This window comes from Opisthocomus hoazin, chromosome 7 (genome assembly GCF_030867145.1).
Source record: "Opisthocomus hoazin isolate bOpiHoa1 chromosome 7, bOpiHoa1.hap1, whole genome shotgun sequence".
NCBI lineage: Eukaryota > Metazoa > Chordata > Aves > Opisthocomiformes > Opisthocomidae > Opisthocomus > Opisthocomus hoazin.
The window spans coordinates 13,432,306-13,456,823 of record NC_134420.1 but is presented as its reverse complement, the minus strand read 5'-3'; the positions used below and the strand labels follow the sequence as shown (position 1 = coordinate 13,456,823).

General features: G+C 36.9%; 1 protein-coding gene across 4 annotated transcripts in view; it reads left to right on the top strand.

The window, feature by feature from the left end:
• The window catches only part of ZNF143 (zinc finger protein 143), a 43,596-nt gene that overhangs the window by 6,040 nt on the left and 13,038 nt on the right, over positions 1-24,518 (top strand). For 2 of the 4 annotated variants that reach the window (XM_075425990.1, XM_075425992.1), the window contains exons 2-10: positions 7,757-7,887; positions 8,677-8,769; positions 9,225-9,308; positions 9,534-9,614; positions 10,691-10,887; positions 14,670-14,744; positions 19,117-19,236; positions 20,235-20,310; positions 22,111-22,236. In XM_075425990.1, coding sequence (XP_075282105.1) covers positions 7,764-7,887; positions 8,677-8,769; positions 9,225-9,308; positions 9,534-9,614; positions 10,691-10,887; positions 14,670-14,744; positions 19,117-19,236; positions 20,235-20,310; positions 22,111-22,236 — 976 coding nt within the window. In that variant the 5' untranslated portion in view covers positions 7,757-7,763. Of the gene's footprint in view, positions 1-3,209; positions 3,426-7,756; positions 7,888-8,676; positions 8,770-9,224; positions 9,309-9,533; positions 9,615-10,690; positions 10,888-14,669; positions 14,745-19,116; positions 19,237-20,234; positions 20,311-22,110; positions 22,237-24,518 lie in introns of all 4 variants that reach the window. The other 2 variants (XM_075425991.1, XM_075425993.1) reach the window with 2 other exon arrangements.

Below are 24,518 nucleotides of genomic sequence, written 5' to 3'. Positions count from 1 at the left end.
CAGTTGTGCTTGGTTATGGCAGTGATAAATTTGGTCTTGCATTTATATGGTTTTTGTGAAGAAATATTAAAGTCTGTGGCAGCGAATTAGTCTTGAACTGCATTACAACCAGGATGTATCTCTGGTGGAACAGGAAGGTTGCAATACTGCAAAAAGAGTAAAAAGGAGGCTTGAGTTTGACTGCAAACCTCTGCTTTGGGTAACATAAGTCTCTGCAAGTTAGCTGTGCTGCCAGTTAGAGTGTATGCATCATGCTTAAGCAGTTGACAGTGCTGTCAGTCTTGACTAGGTTTTTCAGGGCCAGAGTTGGAACCCGTGGTTCGTAATTCGCAACACTTCTTTGCTATCTAGAAAATAATTGTGCAATTCACTGTTAAATTGCATATCTTACCCCTCTGAATCCAGCTATTGCTACCATATTCTTTAGCAGAGGTTTGTGTTCTGTATTTCAGCCTTGTTTCCATTTTATACAATGGATGATTAATGTGGTGGAAAGTGCTGTTTAAGTATGTTTTGCTTGCCTTTACAAGAGACTGGAAAAAAATACAGTAAAAGAAGTTAAGATTGTAGGAGAAAGCATGTAGAGTTTAGAAATGCCTAACATTAAGTTGTTTGTTATGTTTATTCACTTAAAGTCAGTCTTGACCAATTATAGCATGAAATCAGTGTTTCAATGCAGTGGTGAAATACTGAAAAAGGTAAGGGCTGTTGATGAAGAAAGAAATCCAAGTCTCATCTATTGAAGCATTTGATCAAAGCATCCACAGGTTCTAGATTTCATTTCTGACCCTGCTACAGATTTCCAGTGTAACACTGGAAAAGATTATCATACAGGTATATATGGGAACAGATTTTAGGGAACCTTAGTTCTGCTGTTTTTATTTTTGAGCTTACAGGTGTCAAATGCCATTATGTAATTAGTAAGCTATATACTTGGGTCCTCTAAAAAAACTTTGTCTGGACTAGAGAGTTTTTCAGTCTGTCCGTCATTTTTTGCAGTGAGACCTGGAACTGTAATGCATATTAATTATCAGTTGAAATGTATTTAACCCGAATGTTAATTATAGGTACAAATTTTGATTTTCACAAATGTTTGTAACTGGACTAGTTTTGGGAAATTACTGATATTTACAATCATATCTGTTGTTTAAGGATCCTAGTGCAGCCAGTATTTAATTCACAGAATCACAGAATGGTAGGGGTTGGAAGGGACCTCTGTGGGCCATCGAGTCCAACCCTCCTGCCGAAGCAGGGTCACCTAGAGCAGGCTGCATAGGACCTTGTCCAGGTGGGTCTTGAATATCTCCAGAGAAGGAGACTCCACAAACCTCCTTGGGCAGCCTGTTCCAGTGCTCCATCACCCTCAGAGTGAAGAAGTTCTTCCTCATGTTCAGAGAGAACTTGCTATATAACCTACATTATGTTACTGTGCTGACATACTTTAACTGATTTTGGGATGCAGCTTTGTTAAACATGGGAATGGCAGTTTCCTAAAATTCCTTCATGCAAGTTTCAGTATTGTGGAGTTATGTGTCATTTGACATTTTCCTTTTCTGGAGTTGTTTTTATTTGTTGTTTTTTTAAGTTTTATAAAATTCCGATATTTAGAAGTGTATTAAAAAATAAAAGTGATTTTTTTTTTCCAGATGAAATAAATGGATAGAATTTCAATCTTCTCAGTGCTGTCTGCGCAAGCAGGGTGAACAATTCACAAGGTTGCTAAATGTTGGAAGTAGCTTTTTTCCTGTCTTTCTTTCCAAGTTGTTTCTTCCTGGACATTCTAGATTGCATTTTATAACTGGAAGTTTTCTTCCATGACTGCCATTAGAAACTTTATTCCATTTCCTGTTAATAATCATCTAAGCATCATCTTTTTTTTTTTTTTTCTCTTAAGGAGTTCCTGCTATTGTCAGTGCAGGTTTTTTTCCTTTGTCCAGCAATACAGTGGTATAGTTGTTCTTTAAATGGCAAATTCCTCCTAATTTCCAGCTGTTACTTGCCACATTCTCTACTACATGGGGTGTCCTCGTGCTGTCCTCTCAGCTGCCACAGTTCCCAAGTTCCCCAGACCCACTTTCTGCTCTGTGGCAGCATGTGCTCTACCAGCTCCTGCTTTGCTCTTCAGTTGCCTAAATTCCACCTGCTGTTTCTTAGTTGTTTGATCCTTAGTTTTCAGCAGAGACTCCTGTTTCCAGCTGCTAGATTGAGTTTATCTTTTCTAACATTGCATCGTTTCTCCAAAACAAGTGACAGCACCCAAAAGATCCTGTTTGTTTGGGTAGTAGTGGAAGGAAAAATACAGGAGGTGCTTTCTAGATAGGAAACTTGATGAAGTCTTCATGAAAAATCCTTTTTTTTTTTTTTTTTTTTTAAACCAGCCTCTCTCCTCTGCTCCACCGCTGCATCCCTCTGGTTTCTGAGTGTTGAGAATTTAAAGCATACTTGAGTTCACATTTTTTTCTGTTTAGAGAATTGGGGGGGTGGTTTGTTTTTTTAATAAAAAATTACACCTATGTACCCTGCTGGATGGCATATTTTATCTATCAGTGTTATACTAGGGGTTTACCTCGCTGGTGCAACTTTTGTCAAAAAACATAATAAAGTCAGCAATACATATCACTAACTCAGTGCTTTTGCTTTGTAACTAACAGTGCAAGACTTGTTCAGCATCACTTTTTGTGACTGGCTGTTGCTTCCTCCAATCAAATACTGTTTTCAGTTCAGATTTTTCAGTCTTAATAATTTTCTGCCTCAGAAAATTCTCGGTCTCTTTTGTGGGAAGTATTTTAATCATCTTAAAGAATGGTAAGATTTTCTCTGCATGAATAGCATAGGAGTATTTTGGTGACTAATCATTTCAGGAATGCAATATGCATTACCGTCCTTGTGAAAGCCTTCCCAAATATCATCATTAACGTGCCTTTGAAAACTGCAGCTTGTGTATGATCTGTGAAGATACGCAAGAGTTTACAAAGTCAAGTCTCAGGTTTTCACTTCAGTAAGTGCTTCGTGACTAAGGCTGCACTTGTGTCTTTTCTGTAGGACCGCTCTTGAGATTAAGCAGAATACACATGCATCTGTCATGTTGAGCAGCTATGCAGGCCCCACCCCAGGGTTCATGTATTTTCCTAAAAATGGATGCTTTCAACTGCTTTTTAACTAATGAGGTGCAATATTTGAAGTGGGTAAAGGAAATCCTTCTCTCCCAGATTCTTGCTGACAAAACTACTGGCAGACGGGCGGTTTAAAGAAAAAGCTTAGTGATGCAAATGCACAGAAATAAAAGCAATGAGGTGGATTATGGAAAGAAGCTGGTGAGATTTGGGTTGGAAGAAGCATGAAGACAAATTTGCTGGAAGCTGAGGAGAACGCAGCATATAAGACAGTTAGCAGAAAAGGAGGTGAAGAAAGTGCCTAAAGCTGAGGTAAGGGAAGAGACTTGAGTTTGATGAAAACAGACTGGTTTTAAAAAAACAAGGCAAATGAATAAAAATATGATGGGAGACTAGATTTGCAGGGTTGGTGATGTGCCAACAGCATGGTGATACTGTTTTAAATATATACAATATTAAAATGGTTAGATAGCATAGAACAGTTTAAGTCAGAAGGGACCTCCAGAGGTTACCTATTCTGGCCCCGATCAGGGCAGGTCTGATTAGACGAGGTTGCCTGGGGCTATGTCATGTTGAGTCTTGAATGCCTAGAAGGATGGAGAGTCCATAACCTTTCTTGGCAATCTGTTCCTGTATTTGACCACTGTTACAAAAGGTGGGGAAAAAAAAAAGTAACACTGTAGCAGCAATATCTCTGTGATAGCCTGACCCATTTCTCCACAACATAGGTCAGCTTTGTCTTCATTCAGTTCTTTCCTTATCCTCTTCCTCAGAGATCGTAGCCCTGTCTGGTTAGCCTCTCTTCCTTCACTGGGGAGAAAGAAGAGAGGCTGAAAGTGAGCAGCACATTCACTTTTGATTGAGTGTACTCCTCCCTCCACAGCAGAGTAACAGAGCAAAACTGCTGCATAACCAAAGAGTGAGTGAAAGCTGGGGTTTTGCTGTCTGGGAGCGTCCCAGTGCTACAACCTCCGTGCCAGGGGATGTGCTTCTAAGATGGGCCTGAACGTGAACCATCTTGAGACAAACAGGCAGTAAGTTGGTAGACAATGGTGTGATGGACATGTAGAGCAGACTAGCAATAAGAGAAGACTCAGGAACTAGTTGCAGAAGGAGTTGGGGTGGACGTGAGTATTTGAGATTATTTTGACAAGAAGGATGGGATTGTATTTGGGAAGAGGGACATGCTGGAAATTAGGTACCATGGTAGGACTGGCTGAAGAAGGAAACTGGTACTTCAAGGAGAAGGGATGGAGCGGGAGATAAGTGAGTGAAAGGACAGAGGATTGGAAAGAGAGTTTACTGGAAGGGATAGTTTTAAAGGAGTTGGAGTGGGGAGAAAACACCCACACAGTGTGTGTGAGTTACAGCACACAGCTTTCTAGATCATCTGGAATAGAGGAAAGTAGTGAATGTTGCTTTGCGATGTGCAGCAGTACACTGATTTCTCTTCAGCATGTGATAACTGTTAATCAGCCACACTCTAATAACAAACACTGTAAAATAATTCAAACAAATACTTTTGCTCCTTTGGCCCTTAAATTTATCTTGCATTAGATTTCTTCTTCTTCCAGAATAGCCATTGATTCTTTAAGCTATCTGCGCTGACTCTTTCAGGCATTTGCAGTTGTCTGCATTGACAAGCTTCCTCTCTGCTTCCCCAAAGTTGAGAGAAGCTCTGGAGGAAGGGCATTATTCTATTTTAAAGGCAGATAGTATATTAAAGATGCTGGGGTCTTCTTTAAAGGTACTTTGTCTAAAGTAGACCCAAGCTGAAAGGGCTTGGAGATGCAGTCCCTGCTGGAATTGTTTCAGAATGTGGTTCTAGTCAAAACCAGTGGTTGTGTAGCCTTTCTACTCCAGTGTGTGACATGCTTTAGCAGCTTTGCAAACTGCTTCATGAGGTGTCCTGAAAATTGAGTGTGTGGAAAACTCTGACAATACAGAGAACAGTGTTAGCAGGTAAGACAACAGACAACCTTGGTGCACCACTAACATTTCATACCATAATTACTTAATTTAACTTGCTACAAACTAGCAGTACCTCCAGAGAAGCGGTCCTTGCAAGCTGGTCTGGAATAGGACTGGTTTTGGTGCTAGTTTATTTTTTTTGACTGCATCAGTTTTGTGATCTTATTTGCTGCACAGTACACAAACACTGAGGGTAGGGCTGTTTGACTTCAATGCTTGTTTAAACTGATCCTATAGCTACAGCTTGTTGTCCCATTTTTTGTTTATTAGCAAAGTGCTTGCTAAGTAAGTATTTTGTCCCTATTTTGAGATAGTGGGGATAAAGGAGTAATAGGGAAAGAAGTTACTAGTCCAAAGCCACTTAGATGCAGATGGCAGAGGAAGGAGTTGAACTCAGGATGTCTTATATCCTCATACAATTCCTTGTCCCTTAGATTATATTATCCAAAACAGCTATTTCATTTCATTTTCTTCAGAAACATGTAGTACAAATACCATTTAGCCTGGATGGCTTCTCTGCACTGGCTCTTTTTCTGTTGTATTACATCTCTTTGAGAGACCTCATTTTCTGTAAAAGCTTATTTTCTTGAAAGGGATGCTGGGAACAAGAATTTCCCATCTTCCCTTGGATGTTTAAAAAATCTCTCCCTCCTCTTTTTAATTTTTTTTTCTTTTTATCTTAGCGGTGTCTTCTTTTTGATGCTCGGAGATGTTCAAGGTTCAGATTCTCTATTGCAAGTCTGTATTTTAATCTCCTTGATATTCCAGGTAGATACTATGTAGGATTTTGATGTTGGAAGGCATATTTTGTACTGAATTGTGAACTGATAATTAGTAGTGTTTTTTTCTTACAGAAAATCTCAGTGTAGCGCATGAAAAAACTTGCTTTTTTTACAGGAGGCTTAAAACCTTCCTAAAGCTATCGCTTCCACTTTCTTTATTGAAGTGTAGCTATTCCATTAACTGGGCTCTTAACAGTTAAGCAAACTGTCCATAGTATTTTCATGCGTGCCAAGGTGATTTAGACTACAGGTCCAGTTTCAGGAGGTAATGTGGGTACATGGTATATAACCTGACATTAAAAGTTAGCAGGTCTTGGACCGTTGTGACACATTTGCTTTGTGCACAGCACTTGGATTAAAGCACTTCAGACAGCAATAGCAGCAGAGCTGCAGCAGCTGGGTGTGGGTCGGCTTTTTCTCTGTTGAGACTAAGAAACTTCTGTAGCTGCCTGCTTCTCTAGGAAATAGAATCTGGTTCAAAGTCACTTGGATGTATTTGGAAAATATTATGTGGGTATAATTTTCAACTACTAGATTAATATACCAAACCTTTAAAATACTGCAGGCATGCTGGAGTACCTAAATGGTATAATTTTGCTTTTGTTATTGTTTAGTTTTGAGGTAAGCACAAGTCTCTCAGTGGTCTTTGAGACCGTTGAGGAATTGCTCACTCAAGGGCAGATTTCTGGATTGTAGAGGTAAAAATCGTTTTGTAATTTAGAAATATAATTGTAAGTAAATTAAAAAACCTAGATTATTTTTCTCAGCCTTGAATTACAAAACAGCAGGTCATAGAACCATACTAAGATTAAAAACTTTGATTGTTTATCCGTAACCTTTTTGTGAGATTATCTAACTGCTTCTTTTTGTAGGAAAAACTGTTGATGATCATGAGATTGGGGTGGGAGGAAAGTTGCTTCAATGCTGTGTAGCCTGCATTGCAATTCCACATCTAAGTGTGTATTGCATGAACTGAAGGGTGTGCAGAACTCAGTGGCTCTTTTTTTGGTTGTTTGGGGGGGGGGGGTTGGGGTTGGGGTTGGTTCGTTATTTTCTGTTGTGAAAGCCAACATCTGAGTTAGTAGAATGCAATGTTCTATATTTTCTTTAAAGCTTCTTAATCTAGTAATACTGAAAATTAAGAAGTCTACTGACTCTGTAAAGCTATTACTAATCTCCCATATTGAAACATATGTGGGTAAAATATTAGTATCTAAAGGGATGGCTAGATCTGGTTCTAAGAGATACAGGCAGAGTTATGACTGTTGCTCGCCAGTCACTATCCTGTTGTCTTATTAATACATTTTACAATGAGGTACTGTATTGTTTTCAAGGAGGGATTTTTTTTTTTTTCATAGAAACCTTTCTGGAAAGTTTAGGGAAATAGTTGGAGCATTCAGTCAGACTTACTAATGAAGTGTGTGTTTCCCAGTGTGTGATAGATTCTAGACCTCTTACTGGCACTGGAGAGATGTTTGATTTATATAGTTAAAGCCCTGCTGTTGTCATCAGTGACAGTGGGTGAATTGTCAGCTTTATTTTAATTCTGGAGACAGAAAGATATCCTAACTTATACCATCATTATCATCATTATTCTTTATACATTGGTTGAATAATTCATATTTAACTGAAATCTGAATGTGATTGATGCACTATAATTTAGTAACTGCTGCCTGAAGTTCTTAACAGCTTAGGTAATTGAGGTAGTAATATTTACCTATTTCAGTTAACTTTTTTTTCCGCTGAAGTATTTTCCAGGTAAGTTAATCATTCATTGCATTTTCTTCATGTGAAAGGTAAAATAAAATATTTGTAGCAGGATTCTCTTTAACTAGTTCTGGTTCTGTATTTAAATTTTCTATCTGTGTTTTGTGAATACTTTCTTTCTAGGTAGACAATGTTATTAGCGCAGATAAATCGAGACTCTCAGGGAATGACTGAATTTTCTGGAGGAGGAATGGAGGCCCAGCATGTAACTCTTTGTCTAACGGAAGCTGTAGCTGTGCAAGGTGAACCTTCAGGTTAAAATATCTCGATGTTATGATTTATTTTCTGTTTGAAATTGAGATAAAACTCCAGAACTCACATAGTATATTCTAAATGAAAAATCTAACACAAATTATTCTTAGTTAACTGAGATTAAGTTTACCAATTCTGAAAGGAAATGATCTCTTAATTAAGGTAATAGGAGTGTAAATGTGCCAAAATAGGAAATATAAAATCTGACTTTATTCTCATTATAGTTTTACACTTTGTATATTATACTATATAGTTTTATACTTTGTAACTTCAGTTTGTATCTAAGTGTATATTAAACAAGTTGAGTTTTAAAATAGATTGGAGATCTTGGATTGGTTTAAACTTGATGTTTTCTGACAGCTTCATGTGATGAAAAAGTTTTTCCTAAATGTGTTCTACTCTAAATAGTTTTATGTGTATTAATGACAGGTAGTAGTGTATAAAACAAAATTATCAATACATGTATATATTTCGTTATTTCACTGTTGACACTCATGACCTAATTGATATTTCTCCTACAGCATCAGCTTTGTAGTTACTTATTCAGTAACATTATAATTTTTTTAGTTAAGGAAAATAACAGTCTAGGTGTCACGTTTACAGAGCAAAATCTTGAACCTAAGACCGTAGTAGATGGTTAAAAAACCAGAAAGCATGGAAGAAATATTTCCTATTATTATTTCTGAAATTATTATGCTTTAAGGGGATGTAATAATTTATGGAGGTGGTTAAATTGGGATTTTTAGGGTTTGATGCTGGTAATAATGAATATGAACTTTTTTCCTTGCTAGATGGTGACAACTTAGAAAACATGGAAGGTGTAAGTTTGCAAGCAGTTACCCTTGCTGATGGCTCCACTGCTTACATACAGCACAATTCTAAAGGTAGGTAAATGACTAAGATGATCATTGGTATTGAAATTTTTAACCCTGTCTTTGGATTGTAAAATCAGGCAAAATCTGTACAATGTTTATGAAGGTTGAATTCCAGCTGAGAATTACAGGTATTGCAGTAATAGTATAAAATAAACATTTTTTTTTCTGCTACTAATAAGATGCAGATATCAAATTCAAAACATAAGTCAAACAGAAGTGAGATGATCTTTACAATTCAAACCCAAATTTCAACATTCTGCCTGCTGGATAGGACATCAGGCCTTTTCCATTTTTTTTTTAATTCCAGAATTTTAAAACCTCTGTATAGTCATACTGTGCTCATTTTTACAAAACGTTATTTCTCTGTGATATTTTATTGATATTTTTATCCAGAAAGTATCAACTGTATGTTTAAACTGTGATGTATCATACAGAATATTAAGAATTCTAATTGTGTATTTCAGATGGTAAATTAATGGATGGACAAGTGATTCAATTAGAAGATGGTTCTGCTGCTTATGTTCAACACGTGCCCATGCCTAAAAGCAGTAAGTGTAATAATACAAGCAATATATTCTGAAATAATGTATTACTCATAAATATTGATATTAAGTAATTAACAGTCATTATAATAGTTGATTTCTTATTTTAATGGAGCCAGTTGTGAAGGGATCCTAGGTATTTTGTAATTCTAGGTATTTAGTGTTTAATCTTTCCAGCTAATGGATTTTTTAGACTATTGTTGAAGCATTGTAATTCTCTCTTCCAAACAGGGGACAGCTTGCGTCTGGAAGATGGACAAGCAGTTCAGCTAGAAGATGGAACTACAGCATTTATTCACCACACCTCGAAAGGTAATTTTTTTTTGAAGTGTGATTTATTACATTAGAGTTCCACAGAACTTCAGCAGTATAAAATATGGTAGTCTAGATTATGATGTCACTTAGTATGATTCCCAATGTAGATTACTTGTTGCTTTTACTTTGTGATGTCTGGAAATTGTTGAAATGAGACTTGTTCAGTTCCTTATTTGGATCTTGTGTAACAGTTATAAACAGAAACAAAACCAGCATCTTTCACTTACTTTTTAGCTCAGGATCACATTAAATGAAGTGTATGTCATGTTAGAGAATGTAAGCCCTTATACAAATTTCAGCAGTAATTGCATGTGAAAATGAGAAGGCAATTCAGGTAAGAATCAATCAATCCCTCTTGAGCTAAAGAATGTAGAAATTGAGTTAAATTTTAAAGTTCATGCTATTGATGATTTTGCTGTTAGGTAGTAGGGCAGAAAATGTGACAGCTGACAGTCAAGAATGCAAATGTATTTATTTCAGATGATAACTTAGATTTCTGTGGAAGATGATTACACTAGTCTTGGAAATAGTACTACTTCTCTTCAAAAAGTGATCAAGTAGATATTTTAAGTCTGTTTAAACTGATGCCACAAGAATTACATTCTACAATCAGCAACACAAAGAGCAGAGAATATAATAAAGAATTTCTTCCTTGAAAGTCGCCCTATATTTTATGTGTTTCTTTTGCATATTTGCATGATTCAGTTCTTAAAATGATCAGATTTATGAATTCTAAAATCTGAGGTGTTGACATCAGTACAATTATGAGTGGACACAAAATGGAAAGCATGTTTGTGTACCTGGTTTCCTTTGTAAATAAAGCTAGACCAATATAAAATTGGTTTTACACTTTAATAAGCTTGCAGAAATAAAGCTGTAGGAGGTGTGGTCTTGAAAAAAATGTCATCAGTGCTATTCATAGGAATATTTTAAGTGTTGATATTTCTCATGTACTAGTGGTTATATCTCATATATTTCATACATACATACAACTTCAGGAGGCATTTCCTAAACAGCAGTAGTTTCTCGTGTAACACGAAGACATTGTTATTCCTTTTCTTTTTATTTCTCAGACAGTTACGACCAGAGTGCATTACAAGCAGTCCAGCTGGAGGATGGAACCACTGCGTACATTCACCACACAGTGCAAATGCCACAGTCAGATACCATTTTAGCCATTCAGGCTGATGGCACAGTGGCAGGTCTTCATACAGGAGATGCTGCCATTGACCCAGATACCATCAGTGCTTTGGAGCAATATGCAGCCAAGGTATACTGGAAGACATTTTTTTCTCTATCCATAACATTTTAATGTAGCATCACAAGATACTTGGCAGCAAAAGCCAATTGTGATCTAAGAATTAAAATGATTATTAAGAGAGTCTTCAGACTCTTAGAAGAGAGAACACCAAATTGTTGTGACAGTGCTTCACTATCACGACCAACTCCAGTGTGTGTAGTGTTGCATATAAAAAAAACAAAAGATTGAACACCGAAATGATGTGGAGTCAGACTGATTTGGAAAGTGATTTAGACAACTAAATAATAATTTTCTCTGCAATACAGCATTGGAAAGGAGCCTCTTGACAGCAGACTATTTGCAAAGGACACAGTTAAGAGTTATTCTTGTTCAGGCACTATTGCTGGATTTTGGTTGGTGTTTTTTTTTTTTCTTGCATTTGGAAGAGAAGGATCTGGTGTACTGGGAAAGGACAACACATGGTATGAAGTGTAAAATAGACAATTAGGCAGTTACTGAGTTTAGAAAAAACTTTGATCCATACTTTCAATAGTAAAATGTAGTATGATGCTCAAAATTCATGTTGTCCACTTTATGTACATCATGTTTTAAGAAGTACAGTATAATAATGGGCAGTAGAACTTCCATGACTTTACAGTTTAGCAGCGTCCCAGTTGCTGGATGATTACCATTAGTGTTTGTATTGCTCTGGAAAAAGAGTAGAATTTTAAAACCTGTCCTCTAATGTCACTGAGAGTTGTCAAATTTTGGGAGAAGGCCAGTTAGGATAATTAAATGGCTTATACTCTATTTTTTCCATTATGCTTCTGTCTGTTATAATTGTGGAGATCCTGTGAGAGCCAGTCAGATTGTGTTGTGTTTGGCTAAAATAAAAATAAAATAAAAGGTAGTTCAGGGTTATTTGAGCTGTACTGACGAGCTTTTACACATTCCCTAGCTACTATTTAATTTAGGTTTAAATCAGTCATAACTTTGTCCTTCTTGACAATGAGCTGTATTAATCATAATTTGTTGTAAGTTTCTGTTTTGAGAAGGTGAAGAACAAACAGAAGAAATGCAAATAAATTTGCATTTTTTGTCCAGTTTATCTCAACATGTGTTTTTTAATTCTGGAATTTTCTGTAGTGTACTGATGTGTGTCTAGGAAAAATTCTATTTATTTTCTTTAAGCTTTCCTCTCGGAACATGAATCTGAAAGCTACTACTAGAACCTCTCAGGCACAGTCAGTAGAAGTGTGTTTCCAAGTATTGCACCTGTTTTACATACAAAAGCAAATAACAGCTCAATTGTCACACCCCTGTCTTTCTCTTAAAAGGAGAAATGTGGTTTTGTGATTCTACTCCATGTCCATGTATGCTTCATAGTGAGGCAGTGTATACTTTTCATAGCAGCTGGTATAGGAACATTGAAAAAGGTACAGGAAGGGGCAATAATGATGACCAAACATATGAAATACACGAGGTAAGTATATGATAGAATTTTATAAAGTTTTAAGTGGCACAGAGAAGAGTAGCAACTTGTCATTGTCTTTACCGGTGTTAAGAACTGGAAAACATCAGATGAAACTCTCAAGTAAAAGGTTCAAGAAAAACGAGGGAAGAATACTTTTTGAAACAGCACAAAGCTAAGCCATGGTCCTACTTGTAGGATATTGTGGATGCTCATATTTCCCTGGATTCAAAGAGTATTTAGATAAATTCATAGAAGAAAAATGTATCCAGGGCTATTGGGTAGAAACATGTGACTCCTAGTTCAGGAAGTTGCTAAGCCACAAATTGCTTTGAGGTTGGGAGAATATTTCTGGGAATGCATCACTATATGCTTGGCTTGTTCCTTTAGTCTAGGAGGAACTCAAAGATCTTCCTTGGAATCCTTCCAGAATTCTCCCAGTACTGAAAAAAAAAAGGTTTAAAATTGGGTATCTTGCTTTTTTGTTAACTTTGAAGGTTTTCTACTTAAAAAGGTGAAGAAAATTTTGAATGCGGATTTGGACAGTGGTGGTTCTTCTCTATTCCCCTGTTGTACGTAACAGGCAGAAATAGCAAAGGTCAGTAGGCTGCCCAAGATCAGTGTAGGAACTCTATAATAGAGTTCGTACAAAGAGATCCAAGAAGACTACAGCTAACTTGCTGGAAGTGGTGGAACACATACATTTTTTCATTGTCCCTTGCTTCTCTTTTGGGCATAGTACTACTTTCCCAGATCTTGCAGAGCACATGCAGAAACTTAACTAGAGCCCTCTTAATTTTGGGCTAAGTCAATGCCACCATCCTCCCAAAGCAACCAAGGAAAAAGGAAATCATTGATCTCAGCGAACATAAAGTCAGAAGATACGTGGAATTGTGAAGAGGTTACAACACATACTTTCCTTCTATAAGCTGTTTTCCTGCGATATCCCAGCTGCTGGAAAAGTACAGTTCCTGGGATTTGTGTGTGTCTACACACATGCAGGCACATTCCGTTTGGATTATATCTTTCCAGTGGCATTGATGAACTTTAATTTCATGTCAGCTGTTCCTTTCTCAACCACCAACAGGAAGTTCAGGATGAAGTCTTCTTTATGCACAGGTTCTCTCTCCTTTCAAAAATTCTGCAGGAGAAGGTCCTAAAATTGCTGTTATTTCGTTTGAAAAAAATCACCCGAGAATTACCTTCTTGCAGTCTCCAATGTAAACTTGCTTCTGCTTGGGTGATTTCCTTGTCACTGTTTTAACTTCAAGTTGCCAGAAGTATGTTGCTCACCACTGTCTAATTAGAAAGACAGTACAGTCTGAAAACCTCTTGTGGGACAAGTTCAGCTTCAGTCTCCCAAGTGTTGCTAACTGATGCTTTTAGCAAGATACTTCACGCAACCATTAACATTCTCAGGAGCCTGCAGTGACCTCTTTAGTGAAAGGGTATAAACATACCAGCTGAGGTAGGGTTCCTGCCAAACTATTTTAGAGGAGAATAAAATCATTTAGACTAGATTTAGGTGCATCAGTCTCAGACTTGAGTGTAGTGGATGCAGAGAGTATTGTGAATGCCTGTGCTGAATACAGATGCAATTAAGGAATGGGGAAACTACATAAAGTATACTTTAAATTCGTTCTTTCTACAGTAATTAATAAGACACTGTTCTTTGAGTTGATATATGTGAGAGAGTTTTTTGTTTGTTTTTAACTGGGCAATTATATCTTTAATTAAATAAAAATTTCAAGTTAGCATCTAGTACTCTTTCAGATATTTTTATAAGCTCCTTAGGAAGCAGCAATACTTTTTTCTTCCTGTAGACTGTTTTTGAAAATAAACCTATGGAGCAATACATGAGTCTTTGCTTAGCTGTTGTAATCTTGACTATATCAAATTGAGGTGTAACACATTGTCTTCAGTATTTTGATTGCAGACGAGTTGTGCTGTTCGAAACAAGTAAATTCTGCTTAACAGGGAGTGAGATAGATCCCTATTATAAAAAAAGTATACATTTTCTCTTTTTTTTGGTCAGAACTCAGTATTGTTAAATTTATTAATTTAATACATTTGTCAGTCTGTTAACATACTTGGTTCTTGCAGTCTTTCCTACCTTGTTTTAAGACAATTTTGAGATGCTCACATATTCTATAATGCAGGTGCTACAAGTGGTGATTTTACTGTAAGCTAATGTACTGTAGGATGACCATGTTTCAAGAGGGAGCTAGAGAGCTATAAAATAAGCCCTCAGGAACTGTCTGTAACGCTCTGTTTTTCAGGCGAATAAAAATAACCTGTAAATATTTTTCCCTTCATTTCATTTTCCAACTTCATTTTTCAGGTGTCTATTGATGGAAATGACAGTGTTAGTGGCACAGGAATGATAGGTGAAAATGAACAAGATAAAAAAATGCAGGTATGTAGCCCAGCACAAAATAATTAAGTATATCTTTTTTTTTTTTTTTTTTGGTCTTTTCTGCCCAGCAGCGTACATGATAGGTAGTCCTGCATAGCCATGATCTAGGGTCTGCTGCTGCCCTTCAGGAATTCTAGATCTCAAACCTATACAGATAAGTCATATTTCTCACTTTGTACAAAATCCTTTCATAGGATTTAAAAAAGATCTTTTAATACTTTCTGGGGGTCTTCTATTAATATGTAATTCAAAATTATGTTGGATTTCTAAGATTTTTCAAGCTGACCACAGTATTTCATTAGTAAGGGCATAAGTATTTCAGAAATTCTTTTCCAGAGAATGAACTGACTTTTTATATTCCTTAAGGCAGAAGGAATACTGACACAATTAATGAATTATTTTCCTCTCAAGAGAGACATTTAGGCATATGCCTGGAACTCTTCTCTCTTTGGGGGGTGACTTTGATTCCATTTGCCCTCTTAGAGTCCCTGACTTTGGTTGCAGGCTTTGCAGGTAGGGTGTTGCTCGTAGTGAATGCTTAAAGAAGCAGAAAAATACTTTCATTTCTTTTTCTGTATTCATGTTGTTAGTATGTAGAAGTATAAAAATCTTTTGGATATGAAATTTTTCATGTTGAAAAGATTAACTTAAAACTTCAAAGGGCAATGGAAAATACAGGTACAAGTTATTAAGTCTTAAGCTTTTTTTTAACTGGGATTTGTACAGTTATGTAAGGAGAGTGTTATTTGTCATCATAACATACTTTATTAAAGGAAAAGACAAAGCAAAATGTTTTCTGTCCTTCAGAGAATTATGACCGACAGCAAAAATAGTAACAAAACCCCTATACCCTCACATGTTCAGATGGCAAAATGAAAAATGGAAAAGTCATTCAATTGAGAAAGGTTTGGTCAGAGAAGCCCTGTTTTTCCTTGTGGTTAATTTAAGAGGTAATGTATTAGAAAAGGAGGAAAAATATCTTCCAAGGTATATATAGTACAGTACCCATGAAAGGAAGAATTGTAGGCTCACCTCTGTCAGTAACCTCAAAATTCTCTGTTTTTAATGTTTTTAAAAGCTAGGTCCCACATTATTTAAAGCTGCAGATACTCTACTATTGCCTGTGTGGCATGACTGTGAAAGGATAGAATAGCTAATACATGCATTATTTATGGTATTGGAATATATTCCATAAAATGAAATCAAGAAATGTAGAGGTTTTGCACACTCATAGGTTGGAATAGGGATATAACTCCAGCAAAAGGCAACATTCAAGAAAGATCTTGACTGGTTTTTACCTAGAAGTAAGAAGCTATTAAGCAAAGTGACCTGTAACCAGTAAGCAGTTGCATAGTGATTTCGGCTACAGCCCTAAAACAAATGAAGGTGAATCTGGAGATTGCTTTATCCTATACATGTGTGGCAACATAGGCATCATGTGGAAATGTGCCAATTTTACGGAGCATTATATTCTCCAAACAAAAAAAATCTGATATTTCAAAAGGTATTGAGGTTTAGTCTCAAATTCTGACACCTATAAGGTGACTCCAGTTGGCCAACTGAAGCGTCCCAAAGCTGTCGATGATCTATGAAAATCTTACTCATGATTATATCTTGATGTAAGGAGATAAAGATACCTATTTGTAACTCATTCTGAAATAATGTATTACTGGGGACAAAATAGTCTCATATTTAGATATAGTATTAAATAAGTGTACATTTATAAACTTCTTAAGTCTACAGGTAGCACAAGAACAGAACGGATGTCATGCTGCTAAGCAGTCATTCAAACTTGTATGTGGTTAGGTGTTTCACCAAACAAGCATAAAACTTCTTTGTGATTTCTGCATGTCAAAACAAAAGACTACGTGTGACCACATGGCTATCACGCAGTATTTCCTTTCAAACCGATCATATCCATCTGTTCATAATAAAAGCAGAATCATAGGACTGAAGTTTGTATGTGTACAATATGAGAAATCTTAATTACCTTTGTTACTTGTCTAAACTTAGGATGTATTTGTGATTTTTTTTTAATTGGACGGTTTTTTATTTTGTCTATTTAAAAGTATTTTGAAGGACACAGTTGCCCTCAGGAAGTTTCACATTATTATAAAGGTGCTTTATTTGCTATGTTCTTCTGATTTTGTGCCTCCTAACATCTGAAATTTTTTAGTTTCTTCAGATTGCATTATCTTCTAAGAACTGTATCTGTCCTTGTTGAATGATAATAACTAACGGAATTCTTAATAATCCTCAAGTCATACCAACTAATGTGAAGAAACATATATTTCTGCAAACAGCTGTTTGAACAAAGAAATGGTCGTGATGTTCAGCTGATTATTTTCCTAAGTGTTAGGTTTTATTAACTCTCACCCTGCTTTGTATCAATATTGGTAAAATTATGTCTCGTTATTTCCTTACAGATTTTACAAATAGCACATTGATCATAGAACTGTTTTAATTTTCTTTTAAACTTTGGCGTACTTCAGATTTATAGTAGATCTTGACAACTATATATATTTTTATATGCCGAAACAACAGATAACTACTAGCAGGTTTACTGATAGAAAAAAACAAATAAAAAAAAATGCCTAAGTGCAGGTGCTCAACCAAGCATAGTCTTCATGATTCTTAATGTATTAAAGTAACTTCAGTGATTCAAGATATTGTAGGTTAAACAATGGTGTTAGTAATGGGTTTCTTGATTCATGAGGTGTTTTTTTCCCCATGGTTCCAGAGAAGCTTTTCTGAAGTGGTGGTGGTGGTGTACATTTCAGTTGGTTAAAAACTTTGTATTCAACTTTGCATCTTTAGTCTTCAGAACAGTCTGAAGGTAACAGAGGGGATCCTCCCTGAAGAATCCATAGAAAAGTTGTTCTCAGTCAAGTTTCCAAACTATCTGAATGATGAATTAGAGATCTGTGCGCAGTTTCAGTGCTACAGTCTCGTTGGGATGAGGGAGATGTGGTGGGATAGTTAAGATGATTGGAGTGCTCTAATGGATGGATACAGGCTCTTTAATAAGGCCAGGTGAGGAGGGGGAGCTGCCCTTTGTGTGAGAGAACAGCAGGACTGCATAGGGCGCTGCTTTCGTGTGGGTGATGAGCCAGTGGGTCAGAATTAGCTGGCAGACCAATGTGGGTGGTGTTGTGGTGGCTGTCTGCTACAGAGTGCCCGATGAGGAAGAGGTAGATGCCTTTTTCAGACAGCTGGAAGAAGCCTCATGTTCATAGGCGAAGGTCCTCATGAGGAATTTTGATGACCCTGGTATCTGCTGGAAGAGCATTGCAACAGGGCACGTGAAATCCAGGAGGTTTCTGAAGTTCAGGGGTGGCAACTGGCAACCTAAAGCAGGTTATTGAGCAGCTGGCAAGGTGAGACACTTTGCTGGACCTCATACTTACAAAGAAGAATTAGTTGGGAATGTGAAGGCTGGGGGCAGCCTTCAGGAGTCTCAGTCCTTAAGAGATATTCAGAATCCATCTGGATACTGCTGTGGGAAACCTGGTGCAGCTGACCCTGATTTGAGCAGGGGTTATTAGACTAGAAGATTTCCAGATGTGCTTGCCCACTTCATCCATTCTGTGAACTGTTCCCCTGACAATTCAGAATGGAATTGGATCCATAAGAATGGTAGGGGGTTTAAAAGAAGGGATAGACCTTTTAAAATAGTCTCAATTACTTTGCATACAATTGTATCACAATTTTTATGTTTGAGCTTCTGCCTCTTTCTTCAGTCTGTATGAATGTTTCTTGTGATTTAGTGTATGAAGAAGCCGCTAAAAGGGGTTAAAGTTTCATTACTAAGCTATTCTGCATATTTTTCTGTTGTGTCATGCCAGAAAGAAGAGTAGAACCTAGCTCAAATTGCTTGCTAGTTTTATGAAAACACATGCGTCACAGACAAAGTACAAAATGCTTTCCTTCATTTTCAAAACACTCTCATTTTAAGTGCATTTAACTACTGTTTGGCCTTTGCATCAACTTATCTTTGAAGGTGGTCTGATCTATGGCTAATCTCCCTGAGAAACTGATCCAGTGCATTAGATGCAGTCTAAGCCTCTTCAGTGTACTAGCTGGGCTTATATTTTAAATTACTCTGTCTTTGTTGTTACTTGGCTAATTAATGCATGCACTTAAATTTGCTAGCTACAAGTAAATAAGTTTTGCAGTTTCTCTCTTTCCTTTTATCAGAACTTATGCTTTTTAGTTATTTATTTTTAGTTTATTGAGGACTAAGAAATACGTGGTATAGCAAAGAGAGGCAAAAGAAACTTGTCAGAATCAGTTCTGATTTGATAGCAAAATAAAGTGTGTGACCTTTCTGATCCATTGTGTTTTTTTTAATGACTTTTTTTTTCGACTTAAGATTGTCTTGCAAGGACATGGAACAAGAGTGACTGCAAAATCTCAGCAGAGTGGAGAGAAAGCTTTTCGCTGTGATTATGATGGCTGTGGAAAACTGTACACAACAGCTCACCATCTTAAGGTAAAATGAGGATTGTTACTTTGCAGGCAGGATTTTCTTTTTTACGGTGGTTAAAAGTAACAGAAATTAACAGAGAGCCAGTTGCAATGTTGCTGTTTTGTCAAATGTTTATTGGATTGATACTACAATAATTAGTTGTCCCAGGTGCTCAGCTGATTTTGCTTAGTGTTCTGGATAGATGCAGGTGTGGAATCATGTTAGGTTCCTATATTGCCAGCATGTAAGATATCTATTGTTGAGATAGTTTCTACCAGCAGTTTCACAGAAATTCTGAAATTTATTGTTCTCTTTATTTACTTTACGTGTATGCAGGATCACGTAAAAATTCCAATTTCTGAATCATAGTAGAAAGTCTAACTCTTCAAAACAATCAACATTCAAACCGACAAAACTGGAACACCTTTTCTTTACAGGTGGCAACTCCTTAATTCTCTTCCTTTTTTTGAATTAAGTAAAGGAATTGCTGAAACAGTAAGGGTGTAGAGCTGTTCACATTCCAGTTTAGGCTGACGTAATCAGTTGCCAATGAGGTAAACTCCTTGCAGTGCTGCCTTGTCTCTGACAAAACACTCTGGAGTCAGTGAGTAATTGACTATGGATCATGTGTTAAAATGGTGTCCTTGCTGTAGAGGTTTCATGCAGTATAAGAGGATCATTAGAAGTGGAGTCAAAAATCAGATAGAGAATGGGCTCTGAGGCATGTCTGCATACTGTCTTTAATGTAGTTGCATGATGGCAACTCTGAGTGTATTTACAGAAATGTTTTTTGAAAAACTGAATGAACGGATCAGGTTAGACCTTGGAAAGAGACATCTTAAGTTTTAGGGAAAAAAATGTTACTGTATTTCATTATTTTTTTATCACTGATTTGAAAAGGTGACACTTGAATGTGGATACCAGGAAGAGAAATAAAATATATTGTATTTGAGAACAAACTGTTTCTGTGAAGTTATCGGATACAACATTTCATTAAGTCAGTGTATTGGATGTTTTGACAGGTGCATGAAAGGTCACACACAGGAGACAGACCATATCAGTGTGAACATCCTGGATGTGGCAAAGCTTTTGCAACAGGTAATCTTTTGTAGGCTAGCTCCTCCTGCTTTTTAGTGTTTGTCTCTGTATAAAATAAGCTTTTAATATTGCCTTTTTTAAACTGCTAAGAACTTTGTTGGGAGAACTATGGGAAAAGTACCCAACAAAACATTCGTAATTTCAGCTAGCGTAGCATCTAAAAGGACAGAGGATTTAACTCTTATGTTCCTGAAAGAGTAATGAGGTGAAACACTTGAAAGTGTCATGCTGGAGTCAGATTGAATGCTGCAAAAACAGGCCTTTCTTAAGAAACTGACAGTATAAGTTAAATGAGAGCTGATAATAAGAAGCTGAACCTGTTGCTAGAGGTAAATACCTGATCTTATGTTACAAATTTGAAAAGAACTGTGATGTAAGATGCTGTTTTAAGTGTTCTTTACTGAATTTGTATCAAAGAATGACATTTCTCATGAAGTGAACTCTACATTTCGTGCAGACCTGTTCATTAATGCTGTCTCCTAGAATTAACTTCATCATGCAAAATGCAATTATGAAGAATGAAACATGGAAGAAAATGAAAGAGCAAAACTGCCTTAAAATTTGTTCTTTTACTTTGAATGTAAATTAGTGTGATGCTTAGAAAAGTTATGCTTAATTTTAAAAAAAAGTGTTTTTAAAATAACTTCATCTAATCTAATACATTTAATACTGGTTCTTTGAATAGAAGCAAGCAAAAGAAATACTGATGAGAAAGCTCAAAAGGGAAACAACCACACTTTAAAGGCTGCATCTAAGTTTAATTGCGTAGTGTTTGTAAAGGGATTTCAAAACTACATAATGAAATATTCTCTTCCATTGCAACAGACTGATGTATGGCTATAAACAGCTGTTTATCTATTAATACCATATTTTTGGCCAGAGCCTTTGTACCTCTGTAGTTCAGCAGTGCTTGCCTTTGATGAAGTGCATTTTAAGTACTGAACGTTCTTTGTTTAAATACTAAGAACTCTCCTGGGTTGGGTTATGAAATTGAGTTTGTTTTATATGTAAGAATGAATTAATGCTCAGCTTGGTAGACATGCTTTGTGTTAAAAACATGAAAAAAAGGAATTTCAGGTGGTTTAGGGATGTAGTGTGAACACGTGAAACTAAAGCAGGTGTGTTGTCATCTTACAGTCTGTTACTTTATTTTGTAGAAATACATAGATCCCTTGTGGACACAAGTAAAACTCAAGGTCATTTTCTGAAATTACTGTTTCAGAGTGTTCTAGCCATGATCTTTTTAGGGAAGTGCAGAAAGGAAAATCTTGGTAAAATGCTCTTTGCAAAATAATTTACAGAGGGCCTGATCCAAAGCTTGCTTTAGACTGGTACAGTTTTTGATGAGGATGAGTTTCTAGAAGTAATGTTAAAGGGAATGAGTGCCCATGACTGCTATCAGTAGGCACCTATGTATATGATGATGTTAATAATGTGGTTTAAAATAATTGGAATAACTTAGAGCCTGGATAGCAGTAGAGCTTTTATTGCTGATGTCATTAACGGACTAATTTTTGTATGAGCTAATTATAATCACTACAGTTTATTCTTTTGAAGGGAAGGAGAAGCATTATGGAAGTGTACTCTCTTCATAAATAAAGGATGAACGAATTTCTAAACTGTATCTAGAGTTCTGCTGCTCTGTATGGTAGAGTGAAGAGCTTGTGAAGAGTGAAAGAGCAACTTTTACTCATCGGGCAGCTTCCTGATTGCAATGGCAAGCACAGCTTTTGATAGTGATGGTTTATGAGTATCCTAATTTTGTGCTTATACTATTATAACATCCTTTCTGATCTTCAGGGTATGGGTTAAAAAGTCATGTCCGAACACATACTGGTGAAAAGCCTTATCGGTGTACAGAAGAAAATTGCACTAAATCCTTCAAGACTTCAGGAGATCTGCAGAAACATATCAGAACCCACACAGGTACTATTATCACCCATTATTTTTCTTGTTAATTCACTTAGGTGGATTGTTTTTTCTCTTTGATCATTCTGTGACTTTATACTTATGAAATCAGCCTCTGTATATTCTCTTTCTGAAGCCCAATGAGCTCAACAGCATTTCAGCATGGTAAGCATTTACTATAAATCCAGCATGCTTTTCTTGGAAAAAGTGCTTAAGTATTCACATTGCTATTGCAAATGCACTAACTTTTACCAGTGCATCACTTAAGTTTTCACTGAGTCACCTGGTGCCTTTACAGTTTTGTTTGCATCTGTAACAGAACAAGGAGCTCTTGCTCGATGTGGCTCACCTTTTAGAAATGGCATCAGTGTTCTTAAACTTTGGTGCTTTAACATAACTTGCATGCCAGCTTCTTGAAGGTTGATAGTTCTGAGCTTGTTGTTATCCTGATTACCCTTCTCTTCTTGCAGCAGAAAAATGAACAAAAATATCATAGCATAAAAAATAAAACCTTACGTTTTGCTTAAAAGAAGATTTGTTTGAAAGCCAAAACACAAATAATTTCTAGACAGCATACACTCCACAAAACTCTATGGGTGCACACACTTTCTAAAGAAGTTTGCACAATGTCTTCTTTGCTCCGGAGATCTCTGGAAAAAAAGCAACCCACCCCTTAAATGTGGGAAGAATAATCTATCACTTACTAACCTATTCCACTAAGTATATTTACTTGCCTGCTAGAACACTGACAAGTTTTCCCACTGAACTTTCTGAATCTTAGAGAGTAAAAAAGAACAAAAGATTTTTCTCAGGTTGAAAAGAACAATGCAGAGGGGGGAATAAAAGCACGCAATGAAAATGATAAAAACTCAAGATTACATTGAGATAATTCTGCTTTCCTGAACTTCCATATTCAAAGACAGTCTGTTGGGATTAGTGCTATCTTGATGTTAAATTGGTCATCAGGATGAAGACGTAAAAGTGTCATCTGTTTTCAGTTCTAGAAGAGAACTGTTTGACGTTATGTACTACATCAAGTACAGACCACGAACTGAAACATTTCTGTAGTATGGACAACTTGATTAGCTGTAGACTGTTCTCGTTGCTTCTTTACAGCTATAGAAGTTGTGTGGTAACTTAATCACTTTAATATAGTAGTTAAGACAAAAGACTTCAGCCAGCCCTATGTAACCATTTACGCATTTGAACAATATTAATAGTACAGTCACAGACTCCCAGCAGTCCAGGGACTGGAGTTCAGGTGTCTTTTTTCAGATTTATGAGTAGTTGCAGGAAGCCAAAGAATGAGAAGAAAATTGCACCAAGTCCTTCGTGCAGATGGATAGAGTAGCGTATGCTCATACCCTATGCAAGCTGCAACAGTGCACCCGAAGGAGGCAAGTCTGGGCTCTGCCCACACTCTCCAGTGGCTCTGAAATCTTTTTGTTTCTTTATCATGTAGAGTGGTGTTAGCATTTTCTTAATCTTCTGCCTGTTTCAGACAAAAGTGATTTTTTCCCTCTCTTTCAGTGGCAGTCCAGTCTCACTTTCTCTTGCCATCAAATGCTTGCCTTGGGTTCCTCCATGACTTCCCTAGACATACCCTTCTAGTATGAGAAAAGCTGGTGTGGATGGTTCCTCATAGCTGCTGTGGGGTAGAGCTTGAAGGCTTCTGACTTGCTTTGTACTTCCAGTGGTAGAAATCTCAGTCACCTGGAAACAGGTCGCTTTTCTAACAAGTACATCAGAAACTTAAAGGCTGGCTTCACCAACCGGTCGGATGACATTCTTGTAGGCATTCTTTAAGAGCAATGTGGTTTGGTTTCTAAGGCAGGGTCTGTTGTTGGGCGGGGTTGACTTTGCAACTGTGTTCCTTTCGGGCATGATTTGAGGTCGGTGCTGAGGCAAGGATTAGGGAGCCACGGTAACAACACTGCGGCATGTACACTTGATAGACGCGCACTGCCTTGGCATGAAGCTGAAAAACCTTCCCAAAACAGCTGCCCTAAGGAGTGAATTACAGTTTTCTCTGCCAAGGAGCTAACTACTTTGCTGGTATTAATGTCTCTATCAGGACTTTGTTTTTTATTTCTGTCTTTAAATACTTACTGTTGTATCTGTGGTGGTAATTTGCCCTCTCTTGCTCTCAGATTCTTCTCCTTGGTAAGCAGTACAGTGGGTGGAATGTACTTAGCTCTAGGAAGTGTGCAATTACAATGTCAGGTGGCTCAGACTTCTCCAAACTTAACCGTCTTCACTCTCCCCCTCGTTGTGGTTTGATTGATTTGAAGGGTCAGGGT